This window comes from Centroberyx gerrardi, chromosome 6 (assembly GCF_048128805.1).
Source record: "Centroberyx gerrardi isolate f3 chromosome 6, fCenGer3.hap1.cur.20231027, whole genome shotgun sequence".
NCBI classification, from domain to species: domain Eukaryota; kingdom Metazoa; phylum Chordata; class Actinopteri; order Beryciformes; family Berycidae; genus Centroberyx; species Centroberyx gerrardi.
Window position 1 is genome coordinate 567,983 of NC_136002.1, and position 15,291 is coordinate 583,273.

Genomic DNA, 15,291 nt, shown 5'->3' on the forward strand with positions numbered 1-15,291 from the left:
TGATATTCTTCAATAATAGAAAGATCATTTAATGCATATTTATAATTGTTTTTCTCTTTCGCCTCAATTTCCTGCGAGATGGTAATGCTAGTATGGCCCAATAACCCAGATTCGCCAGATGGGGGTCCAACAATTAAAGATCAAAACAAAAAGTTTAAAGGGCTGTATTTCCCACAACATTTATCCCATTGTCATAAAGCTTGTTACAAATATGTATCTCACCCAGATCAACAAATTTTTCTGTTGGGTAATCAAAGTTCATCAACTTTTCATCAACGTTTGTCAAATCATCATGAAACTTGGTGAGCATGTTAAAATACGTTGAATAACCATGTGTGGAAAGCCATTATAAGACGAACCAATAGGAGGCACTCAAATACCAAGAAATTCTCTGAATCATGGCTTATAACTCATCGTGTTTGAACCTTTTATAGGAATGTAACACCTCTCTCTCTCTCTCTCTCTCTCTTTTTTTTTTAATTTTTTTCTTTTCTCTCCGTTTGTCTCTCTACAGGACCAATCAGCTGGTGAAGATCCTCTACTCTTTTGGCATCTTTGTTAGCTTTGCCATCCAGTTCTTTGTCCCAGCTGAGATCCTGCTACCTCCAATCCGGGCTCAGCTTCAGGAGAGTTGGAGGGCTTCCTGTGAGATGCTGCTGCGTGGTCTACTCGTCTGCCTGACATGTGGGTATTTTCCACCTTTTGGTTTTTATCTCTCCCCCTTTCCTCTCCTTTATTTTAGGTTGTCAATATTTTTTCAGACAGTACATTGAATAAAGATGGAGGTATATAGATAGTAAGAGGAATGAAATGTGACAACTTACTGTAGCAACCATCTACTCAGAGAGTACAAGTTACCTTCTTTTTCATTTGTCCGCATTTAACAGTTTGATTATTGGTTATTCAAGCAATATTGATCACTGTAGTAACAACACTAGTATAAAAAGACAGCAGTAGTGACAAAGCACTTTTTGCCACTGGTCAAGGCACAGTCTAGGACAAGTACTATTGCAGCAGGTCCAGTCACACAAATTTCCTACATAGCAAAGGTCCGGACTATATCTAACAATTGTCCATATTATTATAATTAATAGGCCTACGTGGTTATTGTATGTATTAAAACAAACTGTAGTTTGTTGTTTTTTATTTTTTTTTGCTGTCAGTGCAGAAGTGCAATTTTTAATTGTAGGAAAAAACGTATGCTGAACATAAATATTATAACAAATAGTTTTTCTTTCTGAAATACAAGAACCAAGTGTAGATTTAGTCTTCTGAGAGAAAGACTGGTTCTCTCTTCTGAGTACTACTGCATTCACAGAACTGAGCTCCAATAATGGTGAAAACATCACAACAAGAAGTCAGATTAAAGAAATGAGAAAATGCCCCAATTTTACATGGTCATAACAATTTAGCAGGGCTTTAGCAGAATAGAAGAAGATTCTATAGGGTAGAATAGAACCCTTTTAGAAGGTGATCTCTTCCTCCCTTTACTTCTCCCATTTATATTTTGAACCTTGGCAAAAATCTAGTCAGTGCAACCATCATCTTTGAACAGTATCAACTTTTCTTGTCATCACTTGCCACCATTCGTCTCTCTCTTTCTCTTTCTCTCCCTGTTTGTCTGCTGTCCCGCCACAGCCCGCCAGCTGCTCTGGCAGAGACAGCATGATTGGCTGTACTGCGCTAAACATACACGATTAGACAAGGCACTGCAGTTGGAGGACCCATGCGGCTCCATTGAAGGAGAACAGTTGTCAGCAATTTAGCTTATTATTTCTTATTTTATATGAAATGCTTTGCAGTCCGTATAGATTCCTTACGGGGTCCAGACCCGGACCAAGGTTCCCTAGTTGAAGACCACTGCAGACTTGCCAACATGTACGGATTTAGCATAGCAGCTCCGCATTTTGACATCAAATTACGCTGTTACGAGTTATTACGCAAAACTATGCCAAAGCATTTTTTCTTAGCAGCCTGTGGGGATTCACAGGCACCTGCTCCTCCCCGCCTCTCGCTGTGTTGACCAGTGCTGTTTGAACTGTGCACTGCGGCTTGCGCGCAGATCAAGTCTGTTAATTTTACACGTTTAAAATGTATACCTCAAAAAAGAAACCGTGAGATTGTGAATTGTGAAACCCACGGCACTTTTATTTTGAAAAGCCTCTCGCTCCGCAGCGGAGCATTCATACCTGCAGCTGAGTGTGCCAGGTTTCAAACTTTACCATCAGTGTACAGAGAAAATAACTGACAAGCCCAGACTCCTACATGCTTGTAAGTTTGTAATCTTACCCTGATATTATTACAACACCACATTTTCACGTATTTCTTGATTCTTAAAATAGTAAGGCAGCTGTCTGATTAAAACTCCAAAAATCGTACTAATGTTAGCTAGATACAACAGGGCTTGTTAGTAAAATACTTCTATGCTTGAAACTAAGGGGGTCCCGCCATAACGATGACGACAAAATCATTTTAGAGATGAACCAACAGGTACTGTACTGGCTTTTTGTGTGTACTTTATGTTACTATCGTCTTCAAGTTAAAGCTGCCGGGTGTTGTTGTATGGCTGGGGGAAAAACACACATGCTCTTATAGGGCCGGCACACCACAACATTAAATGACTAGAAACCACATAATATCACTGCAGTTAGTTGGAAGGAATACACAACTACATAAAACACTCTTAATTCCAAGAATGCAAACTGTACTTATCAAATTATTATTATAATTCCTACCATTTATAATACTAATTGAGAGACTTGAGTTGATATAAATTAGTAGATTACTTTCAATGCTTTGATGTTCAGCACTAGCAGGTAGACCTTGTCTGTGTCCCAGTGTTAAATAATAAATCTTTGTGGAAAAAAATATATGTGATTTGGCTATTAATGTGCCAGGGTGTGTATAGCTTAGAAGGGTCAAGCTACAATGTTATTATACTGAGGAATTTCACTGTTCATTCAATGGTGAAATTCAGTGGTGAAAAATCAACCTAATTAGATCTTATGGCCAACATTTTAATGTTATTGCTGGCCACCCACAAATTCTTTTTGGCCACCTAGTGATAAAATTATGGTTACACCACTGGGTATGGAGAGTTGAAGCCAGCGGCCAGCCATGTCAGATGAAGAAGATAACAGGGAGAGAGATAAAAAGCTGTGTGTACACACGCCACAGAAATGTCTCCCCATTTATAAAGAGAGGTGGCCATGTCTTCAGCCATCTAGGCTACCCAGCATGCATTTTGTATATTGTGCAAATATGATATTGATATCAGCCACCAAGGAGCTACAGATAACTGGCTAGGTAAGCTAGTGTGTTCTGTGTTGTTGTTTTTATTATTGCTAGGTTCATCTGGCCTGTATGTAAAATGGTGAGGTTGAGGGAATGACTTATGCACACTCTAATGTGATATATGAACTCAAATCAAATGGAAAACAGTAATATCTGCTTGAAAATTTAAAATACATGTACAAGTAGGCTACTTAGTACTCAATGAGGAGTACAAACTAGAGGTCTGCGGGCCTGGAAATTAAGCCCAAGCCCAGCCCGAGCCCACGACGTTCAGGCCCGACCCGAAACTAAGCCCGACTGTAATGCAACATTTGAAGCCCAAACCTGACCCGAAACCCGAAATCAAAATGTTCCTATTTAAAAGTCATAGCCTCGTGGTCCATGTATTTTTTTTTTCTTTTCTTTTCAGAAACATAAATTAAAACATGAAAAACGATGACTTGATTTTCATTTCAAAATCCACAAATGAAAAACGGAAATAGAAGGCATTTTTCGTTTTCCTGGTCAGAAATGGCAGATAGTACAACATTTATAAAGGACTTAATTTTCCCTTTATTATTTGTAAAACAGAAAATGAAATAGTAAAACAAAAATGAAAAAAGACGATTTTGGTACTGTACCCGCTGTGCGTCAGCACCAGGAGTGACAGAGCGGAAAGGAGAGGAGAGAGAGAGAATGGCGCTTTCGCAGCACTCAACAGAGGGAGGGGGGCTGTGTGTGTGCCCAGCCTGTGTGACACAGAGCTTCAGGAGAAAGCGAGGAGCATAAAACATTGTGCTTTTTTCCACGCATGAAAAAAAACAACCAAGCCCGAATTATTTATTTAAAAACAAAGCCTTACCCAGCCAATACCCGACATACAGTCAGGGTTGGATAGTGAGCTGAATTTGATCAACTTTGACTATTAGAAATGCAGTTTGACCCATTAGTGAATGAATATTTCTCTTTGCTCCCAGCTATCTTTACATGAGGAATTCAAGAAAATCAACAAAGTCTTTGTGTGTCATTTTTGATGCAGCCTACTTCTTGCCTGAAGGAAGGAAATACAAGATTGACTATGGAGTGATGCCACTGTACTCTTAATCATCTCACTGTGTTAGACTCACACTTTTTGAGATGGATTTTTCTGACAGGAATCTCTTGAGAACACTTTGAAGCATTGTCTTCATTTATCTGTAAACATTAATTTATCTTTCTTTTTTCTTTTTTTCCCCCTCTGGTCGTTTTGCAGTGATGGAAGTGTTTATTGGATGAAGTTAGAGTTAGCTAATGGAAGGAGAGCTAATGAATAGCATGACTGAAAAAAGGGAAAAGTGCATTAGTGCTTTGCTTCTCTGGGGAGGGCTGAGTAGTCTGTGGGGAAAACCGAACACCAGCTAGTGGGATCCCTGCTGCAGCTCTGGAATAATGCTGCAAACCTTACCCAGAGGAGTGGAAAGATGAGTGTTTTTGTTTTTTTCGTTTTTTGTGGAAACCAGCCAACTCCTCTTCCCAAGATCAGATTCCTTGTTTTAACACTGCCTTGTTCTCTTTCTAAGGCTCTTTGGGCTTTAATTTAAGTCTTTGAAGTAAGCACAGGTCTGGAGCCTTGCTTTCCCATTGTCATCCTAAACTTTACTTGAAGGAGTTTAAAGTAAGTTAAAAGGTTAATCTCAACTTCATTTTGCATTCCTTATGCAGCTGCAGTCCGACGTGATGTAGCATTAACTATGAATCTAAACTTATTAGCTTCCATTAAAGCTGTTCCAGAGGTTCCACCGCTTAAAAAGGTGATGAATAGATTTGTGTTGATGTTAGGGAAAAGGATTAGATCTTATGTTGTTAGGATTTTTTTGTCTTAAAACCCCATCTTTTGGATAAATTGAATCAGTCAGTGAACCGTGGAGCCACCCAGAAGCCAATATACATGAGAATAAATATTAGTTTACTAGCTTTGCTCATGCGTGGCCTTATTTATGAGATTCATGAAGTTGGGCAAGATGTCAGAGCTTCCCTCCAACCATTTATTCATTCAACTGTTCATACCCTCAATCTGTCTATCTATTTGTTCATGGATCCTTCTATCTTCCCTTCTGCCCATCAGGCTGTTGGTGGGGAGAGGAAATCTTTGCCTGATGACAGTACACATCTGTCTGTTGCTTGTGTGCATGTGAGTTTGTATTTTGGTGAATATGTCTCTCACGCAGATCTCCATTTTCAGAGGTATCTGGATGTAATCACAGTAACGCACAACTGTATCGACCCCACATGTCAGGCTGGTTAAATAGGGATTCACAGAAATGCTTGCTACCTCCTTTTTAATCAGTTTCTGAGAAGGATTTTTTCTCTGCTCTCTGCTGTTGTGAAGCTCCGATATTGCTGACTCCAACCTAGCCGACTTTGTGCTGTGCAGCCTACCAAGATGTATTTTATTCCCAAGGTGCAGCCGAGGGCATTGCAAGGCATATTCAGGTCAGGCAGTCAGTCAGTCAGTCAGGCAGGCAGGCAATCAGGCAGGCAGGCAGTCAGTCAGTCATCAGATTCTTCATGAGATGGCCTCCAGAGGGCGTCTTTGAGATGCAGTGTTTCCCATACATAGGCAAAATAAGTTGGTCAATGTATAGAAATTGATCTAAATATATCTCTAATGCGCCTGATGTGCACATTACGTCATGTCTGTCATTTGGCAAAGCACAGATCAGTAGATCAGTAGCATTGCACTCAGTCTGACAGAGCCTCCCGGTGTGAAAATGAAAGTGAAACCTAAAATTCCATAATCTGCTCCAAACTTGCCTGTTAGTAACAGTAACATGATAACATGTCTTCTGGTGCCCTGCAAACCTTTAACGGTAGGTAACGTTATTACCTTGCGGTATTTAAGTAACGTTTGTGGATAACCGTGTGGCAAAGCTTCAATGCATCGTATTGAATGTAATTGAACACGTGCCGTGGGCCTTTACAGGATCTGTGCTTGTTTTATTAGAAAAAGCTCAAAAGAAGGTGAGGTTTCTGAAGCTGCTGCCTGATGGGAGATTGGGTTAGGGGATGGGATGATTCTGAGTCTTTCTTCCCTGAGTCTCCTCTGGCACTAATGGCCTCAAATGTTTTAGGCTGAGAACATGTGAGCTTTGTTTATGTGTGTATGTATGTGCATATGTATCTTAGAAGATGTAGACATAAAGAAACTATTAAAATTGTGTATTTCAGTCACACATATGAGTATTACATGTAGACCATTTATCAGATTAAAATCAAGGATTGTCCAGGGTACAGCTGCATCACAACTCAGATTTAGAAACCAAAACATCACCTGAGGGAAAACAGAAAATCCCATGCAACAGCCATAAATTTGATAAGGAAATGATCGTCAAAATGAGCACCCATATTGTTTGATGTCCACTTTAGTCTCCATTCTGTATGTATTCTGCACAGTGTAATACATGCAGCGTTTATAGTTAAAAATGGCACATTTTACAGCATTTTTTATTATTATTATGACATCAAACATTAATATGGGTGCTTACTTATTGAATTTAACAATTAAATACAAAGTAATTGGTTTAAAACACTATTTCTACCTATTTAAAATCTTGTGCTTTTATTTTGAAGGCTAAATGGCCAAACCGGAAGTCTTGTTTCTGCTAATTCAAGGAAGATTTACACATGTAGTTCTCCTCATTCTTGTATCTCGGGTGCGCGCAAACATGAGCTTTTCAACAGCTAGAGTGGCGATTTCAGCTAAATAATGGTATAAATGTCGGTCTTTTCAAGTCACTTTGGGATTGGTTGGCTTCCAGAGACTTGGAGTATGCTGGACAAGCTGTATAGAGCTATTTTACGGTTATTTTCCATTATTTTTTGAACCATGAAGTCAGGTCGTCAGGTCCCCAGCAACTTCAGTTGTTTTCAGTTGTTCTACTTCCACAGTGGAACAACTGCACATCAGCAGTAGAAACGGTAGAGTCCATTCTCTACCGTGGCACGGATTTCTCCCGGTGTACCGGTTCAACTGTTTTACCGCCCACCCCTAGCCTCTGGTAGTTTTAAAATTTTCCCACTGTGCCTACACTGACAGCCTGGTCATGTCTTGTGTCCAGAGCACATGGAGAGATAAAAAAAAACCCAGGCATCTGCCAACATAGGAGTCAGGAATGGGAATCAGTCAAACAAATTAGACATAACAGCAATGGCATCCACTTGCAGACATAACAAACAAAACAGACCCTCAACAAGAGCAACTTTAAAGCTGCAAGATGTGTAGGAAAAAAAGAGTGCTACAGACTACAGTATATAGGGCCTGATTCAGACAAAACAGGTGTTTGATTTTCTGGTATTCCAGTGCATTATTTGGTGCGGCATTTAAAATGGAGTATGCATTGTCTCAGTATGGGAGTTTTCCCTCCTGGCCAGAAAGGTGTGGTTAGGGTTAGGGGAGCCATTTGCCTACAAATTGAGACTTTGTACCTCAATTGGAGTTCACTTTGCTTAGCTGTGTATGTGTGTGTGTGTGTGTGTGTGTGTGCATGTGTGTTTGTGTGAAAGGGTATCTTTGCATGAGAATGCATTTTTGCATGTTGAGTTACTCTCTTAAAAGAGGAAGAATCACCTTACCTGGCCTGGTAACATATGCCCTTTATCTGTGAGCTGGAGTCTGGAATGGAACAAGGACCTCCTTATAGTCCCTATCAGGAGACACTGGACCAGGACACTTGAAGATAAATATCCACCACCACAGATTTCACCCTATGGCAATGTCCTTAGGCTCAGGTAACACAGAGTATATCCCTCTGGTCTGTGATATATTAATGCTTTTTGCTGTCAAGGGGTAGGGGTATGAAGGCAATGTGACTTGGTTAGCATGGCACTGTGCATGGATAAAGTGTTAGAATGTAATGGCAAAGTCATTTTGGCATGAGAAACGGAGTGCTGTTACTGGTAAAGTCACATGCACAGTGAGTTTTGTTTAGACATCGTTAAAGTGCACCATATGCAGTAGTTCCACACAATAGAGGTAGTCGTGATGCTTGATGATGATGTTTTTTAGATGAATTCTTAGATTTTTGGAAATCCAGGGGCTTCATGTCAAAATAGGTAGGCACAAAAAGGATAAGTTTAGGATTTATAAAAAGTGTGTGTGTGTACTACTGCACATTCACTACACCTTGCATCTGCATATTTTGAAGGAAATCTGGATGTGTGGTATTGCAGTACCGAATAATAAAAGTAGATGATGGGAAAAATTATCCAGGCAAAACAACCAATTTAGGGAATTTAACAATTTTAATAAAAGTTAAAAAAAATATCATCATAGATACAGTATATGGAAAAATCAATCAATAAATTGTCAAAGATAATCAATATGTCAAACAACCACTACAGAGATATTGAAATGAAACATTTATCAATAAGTAACAAATCAATAAGCAGAATTATCAATGGTATGATAAAAAAAAGGGAAAATGTCAAATCATAACAAGCCAAATGTGTATCACATCAAAGATAGAGAAATGTAAAATATCACTGGCTCCATGTCTAAATACTAGAAAACAAGAGAATATAAAAGTGTAAAAAAGTAAATCATGAAAAATGTAAAAGTAAATCATGAAAAATAATCACTATCATGAGTTAATAATGCAAAGATGTCAATAATGATTCAAAATGTACATATAAGTGTATCAATAGGCAGCTGAGTCCTAATCATAATATGATTAGCAATGATTAGAATAGAGAGTAAAGGACAGCTCTTCCATTTAACATGGAGAAATAAAACATTTAAATGTGAGGTTGTTGGTGTATTGTACACATTCATCTGGCTATTGATACAGTGAATTTAGAGTTTTGCACACATCCAGTATTATGAATTGGAAGAATTTTATCATCAGTCATCATAGTCAGTTTTCCAGTGGAAAGGACTTTCCACAGCTCTGTTCTTTTTGTTTGCCACAGACTACACTTCTTCAGTCTCATTTCCAATTTGTAATTTCATTGCCTTGCTCAGCATTTTCTTTTGTGTACTCACTCCTTTGAAATTTGTCTTGTTTTAAATCTTTTTCCCTTTTTATTTTCTACTTTTTATGGGGACTTTACCTCTCTTGATTTGTAACCCTTCCTCGCTTAGTCCCTTACTCACTCCTTCATAGTTTTTTCTCATTTTCATCTGTCTCTCTTTCTTTCTTTATCCCCTTTGCCCGACAACATCTTTCCTCCTGTTACTTTACATCCTTGATTGATTTAATGTTTTGATAATTGTTCAAGATGATAAGAGAGAATATGAGAAGACATCTTCCTGTATGCCCTTTCTCCTACCCCTCCTCTTTTTATCATCAAGAGCATTGGACGCTAGCATCAATAAACTTTGCCCTCTAACGGGGCTCTATTGGCTTAGCCACATATGTAGACCCGGATCTACTAACATGTCGCAATTCCAGGCGTAACAGAAAAGCAATTGCGGGTGAAATTGGTACCGCAAGCGCAAAATATTTACTAAAGTACGGCACGCAAATGAGCGGAGGCGTAGATAATTGCGACTGCGCTAATATAAGAACCCCTGGAGAACCCTTCTCACCCTCTCTACGATGTGCTGAGGCTGATGAGGAGCAGCTTCAGCCACAGGCTCCTCCTCCCACGATGCAGGACAGAGCGCCTCAGACGTTCCTTTGTGCCGGCGGCCATTGGACTGTTTAACAGCATCAGCGACCCCTGTGACAGCCACCACTCCTCCCCCCACCAAGTTGCCAGTTGCTGCTGTGGCACCCGAATTTCTACAGGTGCCAGTGTGGGAGGGATTGATACCTGGTGAAGGTACGGTTACATATAGCTGGAGAAGCCGCGCACACACCTCTCCACTGTCGTGACAGTTATTATGCACACGTTTTAGCTGCATTGTTTTCATCAAGGCAATGTCGCGGAGACATTGGCTCATAATAAGTGTCAGCAAATCCAGAGAAGAGCCTGTGACTTTTTTCATTTTTGTATATTTAAGTAATAGTCTGAATATTGAGGGTGCCTTCTGCTACTCTGCCAATGATGCTTAAATTGTACATTTTTAAGTCAGCATACTTGTTTAAACCCTGCAATCTAATGACTGCATGTTATGCTGTGTAGATGACTGTCACTTTGATCTTAGAGCCGGTTCCAGAAACAGTTTCGGTAGAGCTATCCTATTCGCAAAATGATAAGACATGCTTTTCCTAGTTCTTAAATTCTGTGAGCAATCGACAGATAACGGCCACCACCTCTTGATAAATCACGTCCACTGCCAATTTCCATAAATCCCTCCCTTTATTTTGCGCCTCAGCCTTGGAACACCCACAAATGCATATGCAATTAGACTAAACGACAGATCAACCCAGGATTTCAGGCGCAAATGCCCTGTGCGCTGTCTTATTAGATCAGAAAACAAGGTTTTAGCACCCAGAATGCGATTTGCACTGGCGCAAACCTTTAGCACAGGGGTACTCTTTATTACTATTAGGGGTACTTTTTATTGAAGGTCCACTTATGAATTTTACACAAGTTCAAAGGTCCGGAACAATGCCAGTAAAACGCACCGACATAAATCAATGTCCATAACATAATTTAAACATAACTTTAAGTACACACATTCAATACTACAGTATGGTGGCTTGAATGGAGAAAGTGGAGAAATGGCTGTTTGCCTGAAACCATGCCTTGAACCTGGGCACTTGGGCACTGACCCAATTTTCATTGGTCAAACTGCTGCTGTAGGAGTTTTTAACAATGTTCATCGTGGAAAATCCAGATTCACATCGATATATGGAACCAAACATGGTGAGCACATGAATGGCCGCCTTCTGAAGGTGTTGAACATTTGCTGCAGTAACGCAATCGGCGACCCGCCTCGCTTTGAAAAAAGTGGCAGAAACGAAGCGGAGCGGTAATGTGTTGTTTGTTGCCAGGCAACCAAAGTAGTGCTAAGTTGTTCTCTTGAGAAGTGGCATATGACGCACGGATTTTATCCGCTCAAGTTTAACTATTTTCAACTCTTTGCGCGACCAACCACTGCAGAAAAATCCGTGATCCACTGTGCAGCTGACGGTGAGCGGGGAATCTGCGCACCTTCCATAGGAAAATAGTGGCATTTTGAGCCGACGGGCGCACAGCACACACAAACACACACACAAGCGGCTCCGTGAAAGTAAAAATTAGGGATGCACCGATCCGATACTGATATCGGATATCGGTCCGATACTGACTCAAATAGCTGGATCGGGTATCGGTGACAATGGGGCCGATCTATTCAATTAAATTCTATGTTTATGTCTACGTGCGCATACTACGTCATGCGTCAGCAGCGCGCCGGTAGACCCGGCTATTTGTCTTCGGTCCTTCCGGTGGCTCCTCCGGTCCAGCACATGGATGTATTAAACTAGGTCCAGCAGCTCCGGAGGATCCCGCCTGCCGCGCGCAGCGTCTCGCGCACTGAATTCTCGCTCATGGGGCGCGAGCCTCCCGCAGCTAGCATCCAGGCTAACAAGCTAACCTGGCGCCCAACCCTCATAACAGAGCCGGGGTCGGGGTGAGCTGACCGGGGGTCGGTGCTGATGCTCGGTAGTTAAAAACACACCTGCATGAATACTTTGTCTCGGTTATATGTTTAAACTCTCCCGGGTCACCGCGCGGCCGAGCAGGCTGCCATTTAACCTGCTAGGTAAAATAGTTTTCCAACAATTATACAATCGGCGCGTCCAGCCAGACTCCATTCATAAATCCCAGGTTTAAGGGGACTCGGCTGTAGGTCAACGTTGTTTCCTGCCACAACACGATTTAAAGTGTTTTCCGTGTTCGTCAGGTACTGCTGCTCCATTCGGCCGACACATAGTCAGACTAACATACCTTGATTTTTTTTCTGAGGGCTGTTTCATAAAGCAAGATTACCAGTTAAGCCAGAGTTATTTCAGTAATTTAGGCTTATTCTGCATATTTTGAATGTTTTGTTTTTACCAAGTTACTTGTTTATACTACTTGTGTGAATTGTGATTTAATTTATCAAGTTTGTTTGCACTAGTTTGTGACTTAATTGTGATTTAATGTTTACATTTTGTTCTCATTTGATGCAGTTGTATTGTTTTATACTGGAATTTTAATTCCTGACCAATTTGTTGCTGCCTTTAAAAGGTTTACACTTGAATTGTAATTCCTGTTAATTTTGAAGATGTTTTACCAAGTTGCTGGAGCACGATTATTTATTATTTTAATAATAAATAACAATTGAGTACATTTACTGTATATCTATGTATTTATTTGTTACATTTTGTTTTACAAAGTTAGGAAAGCAATGTTAAAGTCAAACCTGATGTTGCTTTACACATAAAAGAATGATCCCAGTCTCTTCCACACAGTGAGGCATAGCCTACAGTTTATTAATTAAACACTGGTATCGGATCGGTACTCGGTATCGGCCAATACCCAAAGCCCAGTTATCGGTATCGGTATCTGGACTGAAAAAGTCGGATCGGTGCATCCCTAGTAAAAATCAAGGATGGTTAACTTGCGCTCTGCAATGTGCGTCACACATGCGCTCGCGGCCTCGCGCACACAAGTAAATGCACGTTCAATCACACAACGCGTCGGACACTAATGTGACACAAGGTCCGGTCCGGATTGATTTGTAGTTTGATCCGGATCCGGACCGAGGTCCGGAGTTTGAGAAGCCCTGCTTTAGTAGATCCGGGCCCTAGTTGCCTAAGCTCACTGAAAATTTGCATGCATGTGCTTAGTCAATCAGGGTGAGCCTATGCAAACCTATAGGGCTCCACCTATAAAAGGGCCGCAGCAACACCATTCTTCATCCACTTTTCTTCAGCGCGCTAGCTGACAACATTGGCTAGGGTGGCATCTTTTGACTCACCACTTGCCCGTGGTCTTAGACCCTCAGGGGCAGTGTTTTGAGTGCCCCAGCGCAATCCTCACTGGAAGCACTTCCAACGCTCCCCAGAACTGCAGCTGCATTCTGATGACAGTGAGGCGGAGTGCAGCGGCGGCTCTTCCAAGCTTTACCCCTCTGTCACGGGCTTAGATCCCCTGCTGGCCTGCCTCCCCAGCTGAGGAGGATGACCTGTCGCAGTTAGCAACAGGCAAGACCTCCCTGTCAGCTGAAGAAATGGATCTGTCAGGACAGATGAACAGCCTCACCAGGGGCATTGCCACCATTGTGGGCCATGTCGTAGCCCTTTCCACAGTCGGTGTTTAGCATGTGTGGCTCTGCCTGACTGCCCTTCAATGGAAGGACAAAGAGGATCTTCTGGGTGCCCCTGTCACCTGAGGGTCTGTTCAGTGCATTTTCACTCACAACTCAGTGCTTTCAGTGTCTGGAGGAGGAGAGGGCCCAGGCAAATGACAAACATGACGTGATGCGCACATCGGTGCATTAGAGATCGATTTGGATCAATTTCCCGACGTCACTCTGTAGTCACACACACAGCAGGAGAGCCGGAGAAGAGCCGGTAGGACCAAAACAACTTTTTCGGCCCGCAGCAGCAATCTCTCAGTGCAAGTTCAGGCAGGCACAGAGCAATAACCAAAACATTGGTTTAGTGGTGCGAGGGTCAGGTTTTTTTTTTTTTTACCCATGACTGCCCGATCCGACACATCAACATCCAAACCTGCCCGCTCGTTCTCAATATTATCTTCAATCAACCCAACCCGCCCCACCCACGGATAAACCTGCGGGAGCCGCTGGTTTCGGATTGACCCACGCATCACTATTTGGGGTGTTTATAGCAAAGATTTGTAGCCCTATTCAGTAGTGGAAGATTTCAGTACATGATGATTTAAGTTGCATTTTATGTTGATGAGGAGCAAAGCCACTGAAGGTTGCAGTTTATGTTGCAATTTATGTTGATGTTGGCCTACATAGCTTACAATGCAGGGATATTTTATGTTAAAATAACAAACTGCCAGTATTTACTTTACTTTTTAAAGAAAGTCTGTTGATTTAGTTATACTGAACTTTAATTTTCAGTAAAAAAAGTTTTCATTCAGGAAAACGTAAGATTTTTAAAATTTATTTTAGGATTTATTTATATAGGAATTTGTAATTGTACTTCCCCTCCCCAGTGCACCAGATATATATACCGAACCGTGACCCTAAAACCGTGATATGAACTGAACCATGAGTTTTCTGAACCATTACACCCCTAGCTGGCACTGTTATGAAGCCGCATGCGGATGATTTAGAGGACAATTTGCTGGAAGCGGAGACGGGGCCTCTGTATTGTCCTGCTAATGCCATCACTGCTATCAAGCGGCATGCAGACAATTCAGAGGACAATTTTCTGGCAGTAGAGACAGGGCCCCAACTAACGCCGGCACTACTATTTGGTGGCATATTAGCGGACATATTAGAAGATAGTTGGCATGTCCGGAAGCTATGAGACCCATCCTGGGTCTTCGCCCACTGAATGCATGCATCCCGCAGAGACCATTCCATATGCATACATTAAAGAAGCTACTGGTGACTGGTTCACCACTGTAGACTTGAAGGATGCTTAGTGGTGCCAAGGCACAGGAAATCCCTGTGCTTTGCCTTTCAAGATAGCCTGCAAGTACAACAGACTTATGTTCGGCTATTCCCGGGTCCCCCCCCCATACCTTCTCAAAATGTGTGGACACAGCGCTCAAACTGCTGTACCGTCAGGGAATGCGGGTCTTCTTTTATCTAGATCACCTAATCCTTATGGCCCAGTCCAATGAGTGGGCTATATTCCACCCAGTCCAATTGATGTAGCACCTAACCAAGTTAGGGTTTGTGATCAATTGGAAGAAGAGCGCACCCCAGCCATGCCAACAGGCGCTGTATATGGAAGTGCAGGTCATTTCTGCCACACTTCGAGCTTGTCTGTCAGACAGACGGATATTGTGCGGCAAGAGACGTTGAGTTATTGAATTACTCAATTGGTTCTGCTTTCTTTTCTCCACACAACACCTGCTGGACTGGCGAGGTCCTTGAGGCCCTTTCGAAGAAGCCTTTTGAGCCCATTAGGCAGGCCTCTCTTA

General features: G+C 41.6%; 1 protein-coding gene across 2 annotated transcripts in view; it reads left to right on the top strand.

Moving 5' to 3' along the window:
- Positions 1-15,291, top strand: part of slc36a4 (solute carrier family 36 member 4) — a 237,150-nt gene that overhangs the window by 114,299 nt on the left and 107,560 nt on the right. For both annotated transcript variants that reach the window (XM_078284357.1, XM_078284358.1), the window contains exon 11: positions 515-684. In XM_078284357.1, coding sequence (XP_078140483.1) covers positions 515-684 — 170 coding nt within the window. The remainder of the gene's footprint in view (positions 1-514; positions 685-15,291) is intronic.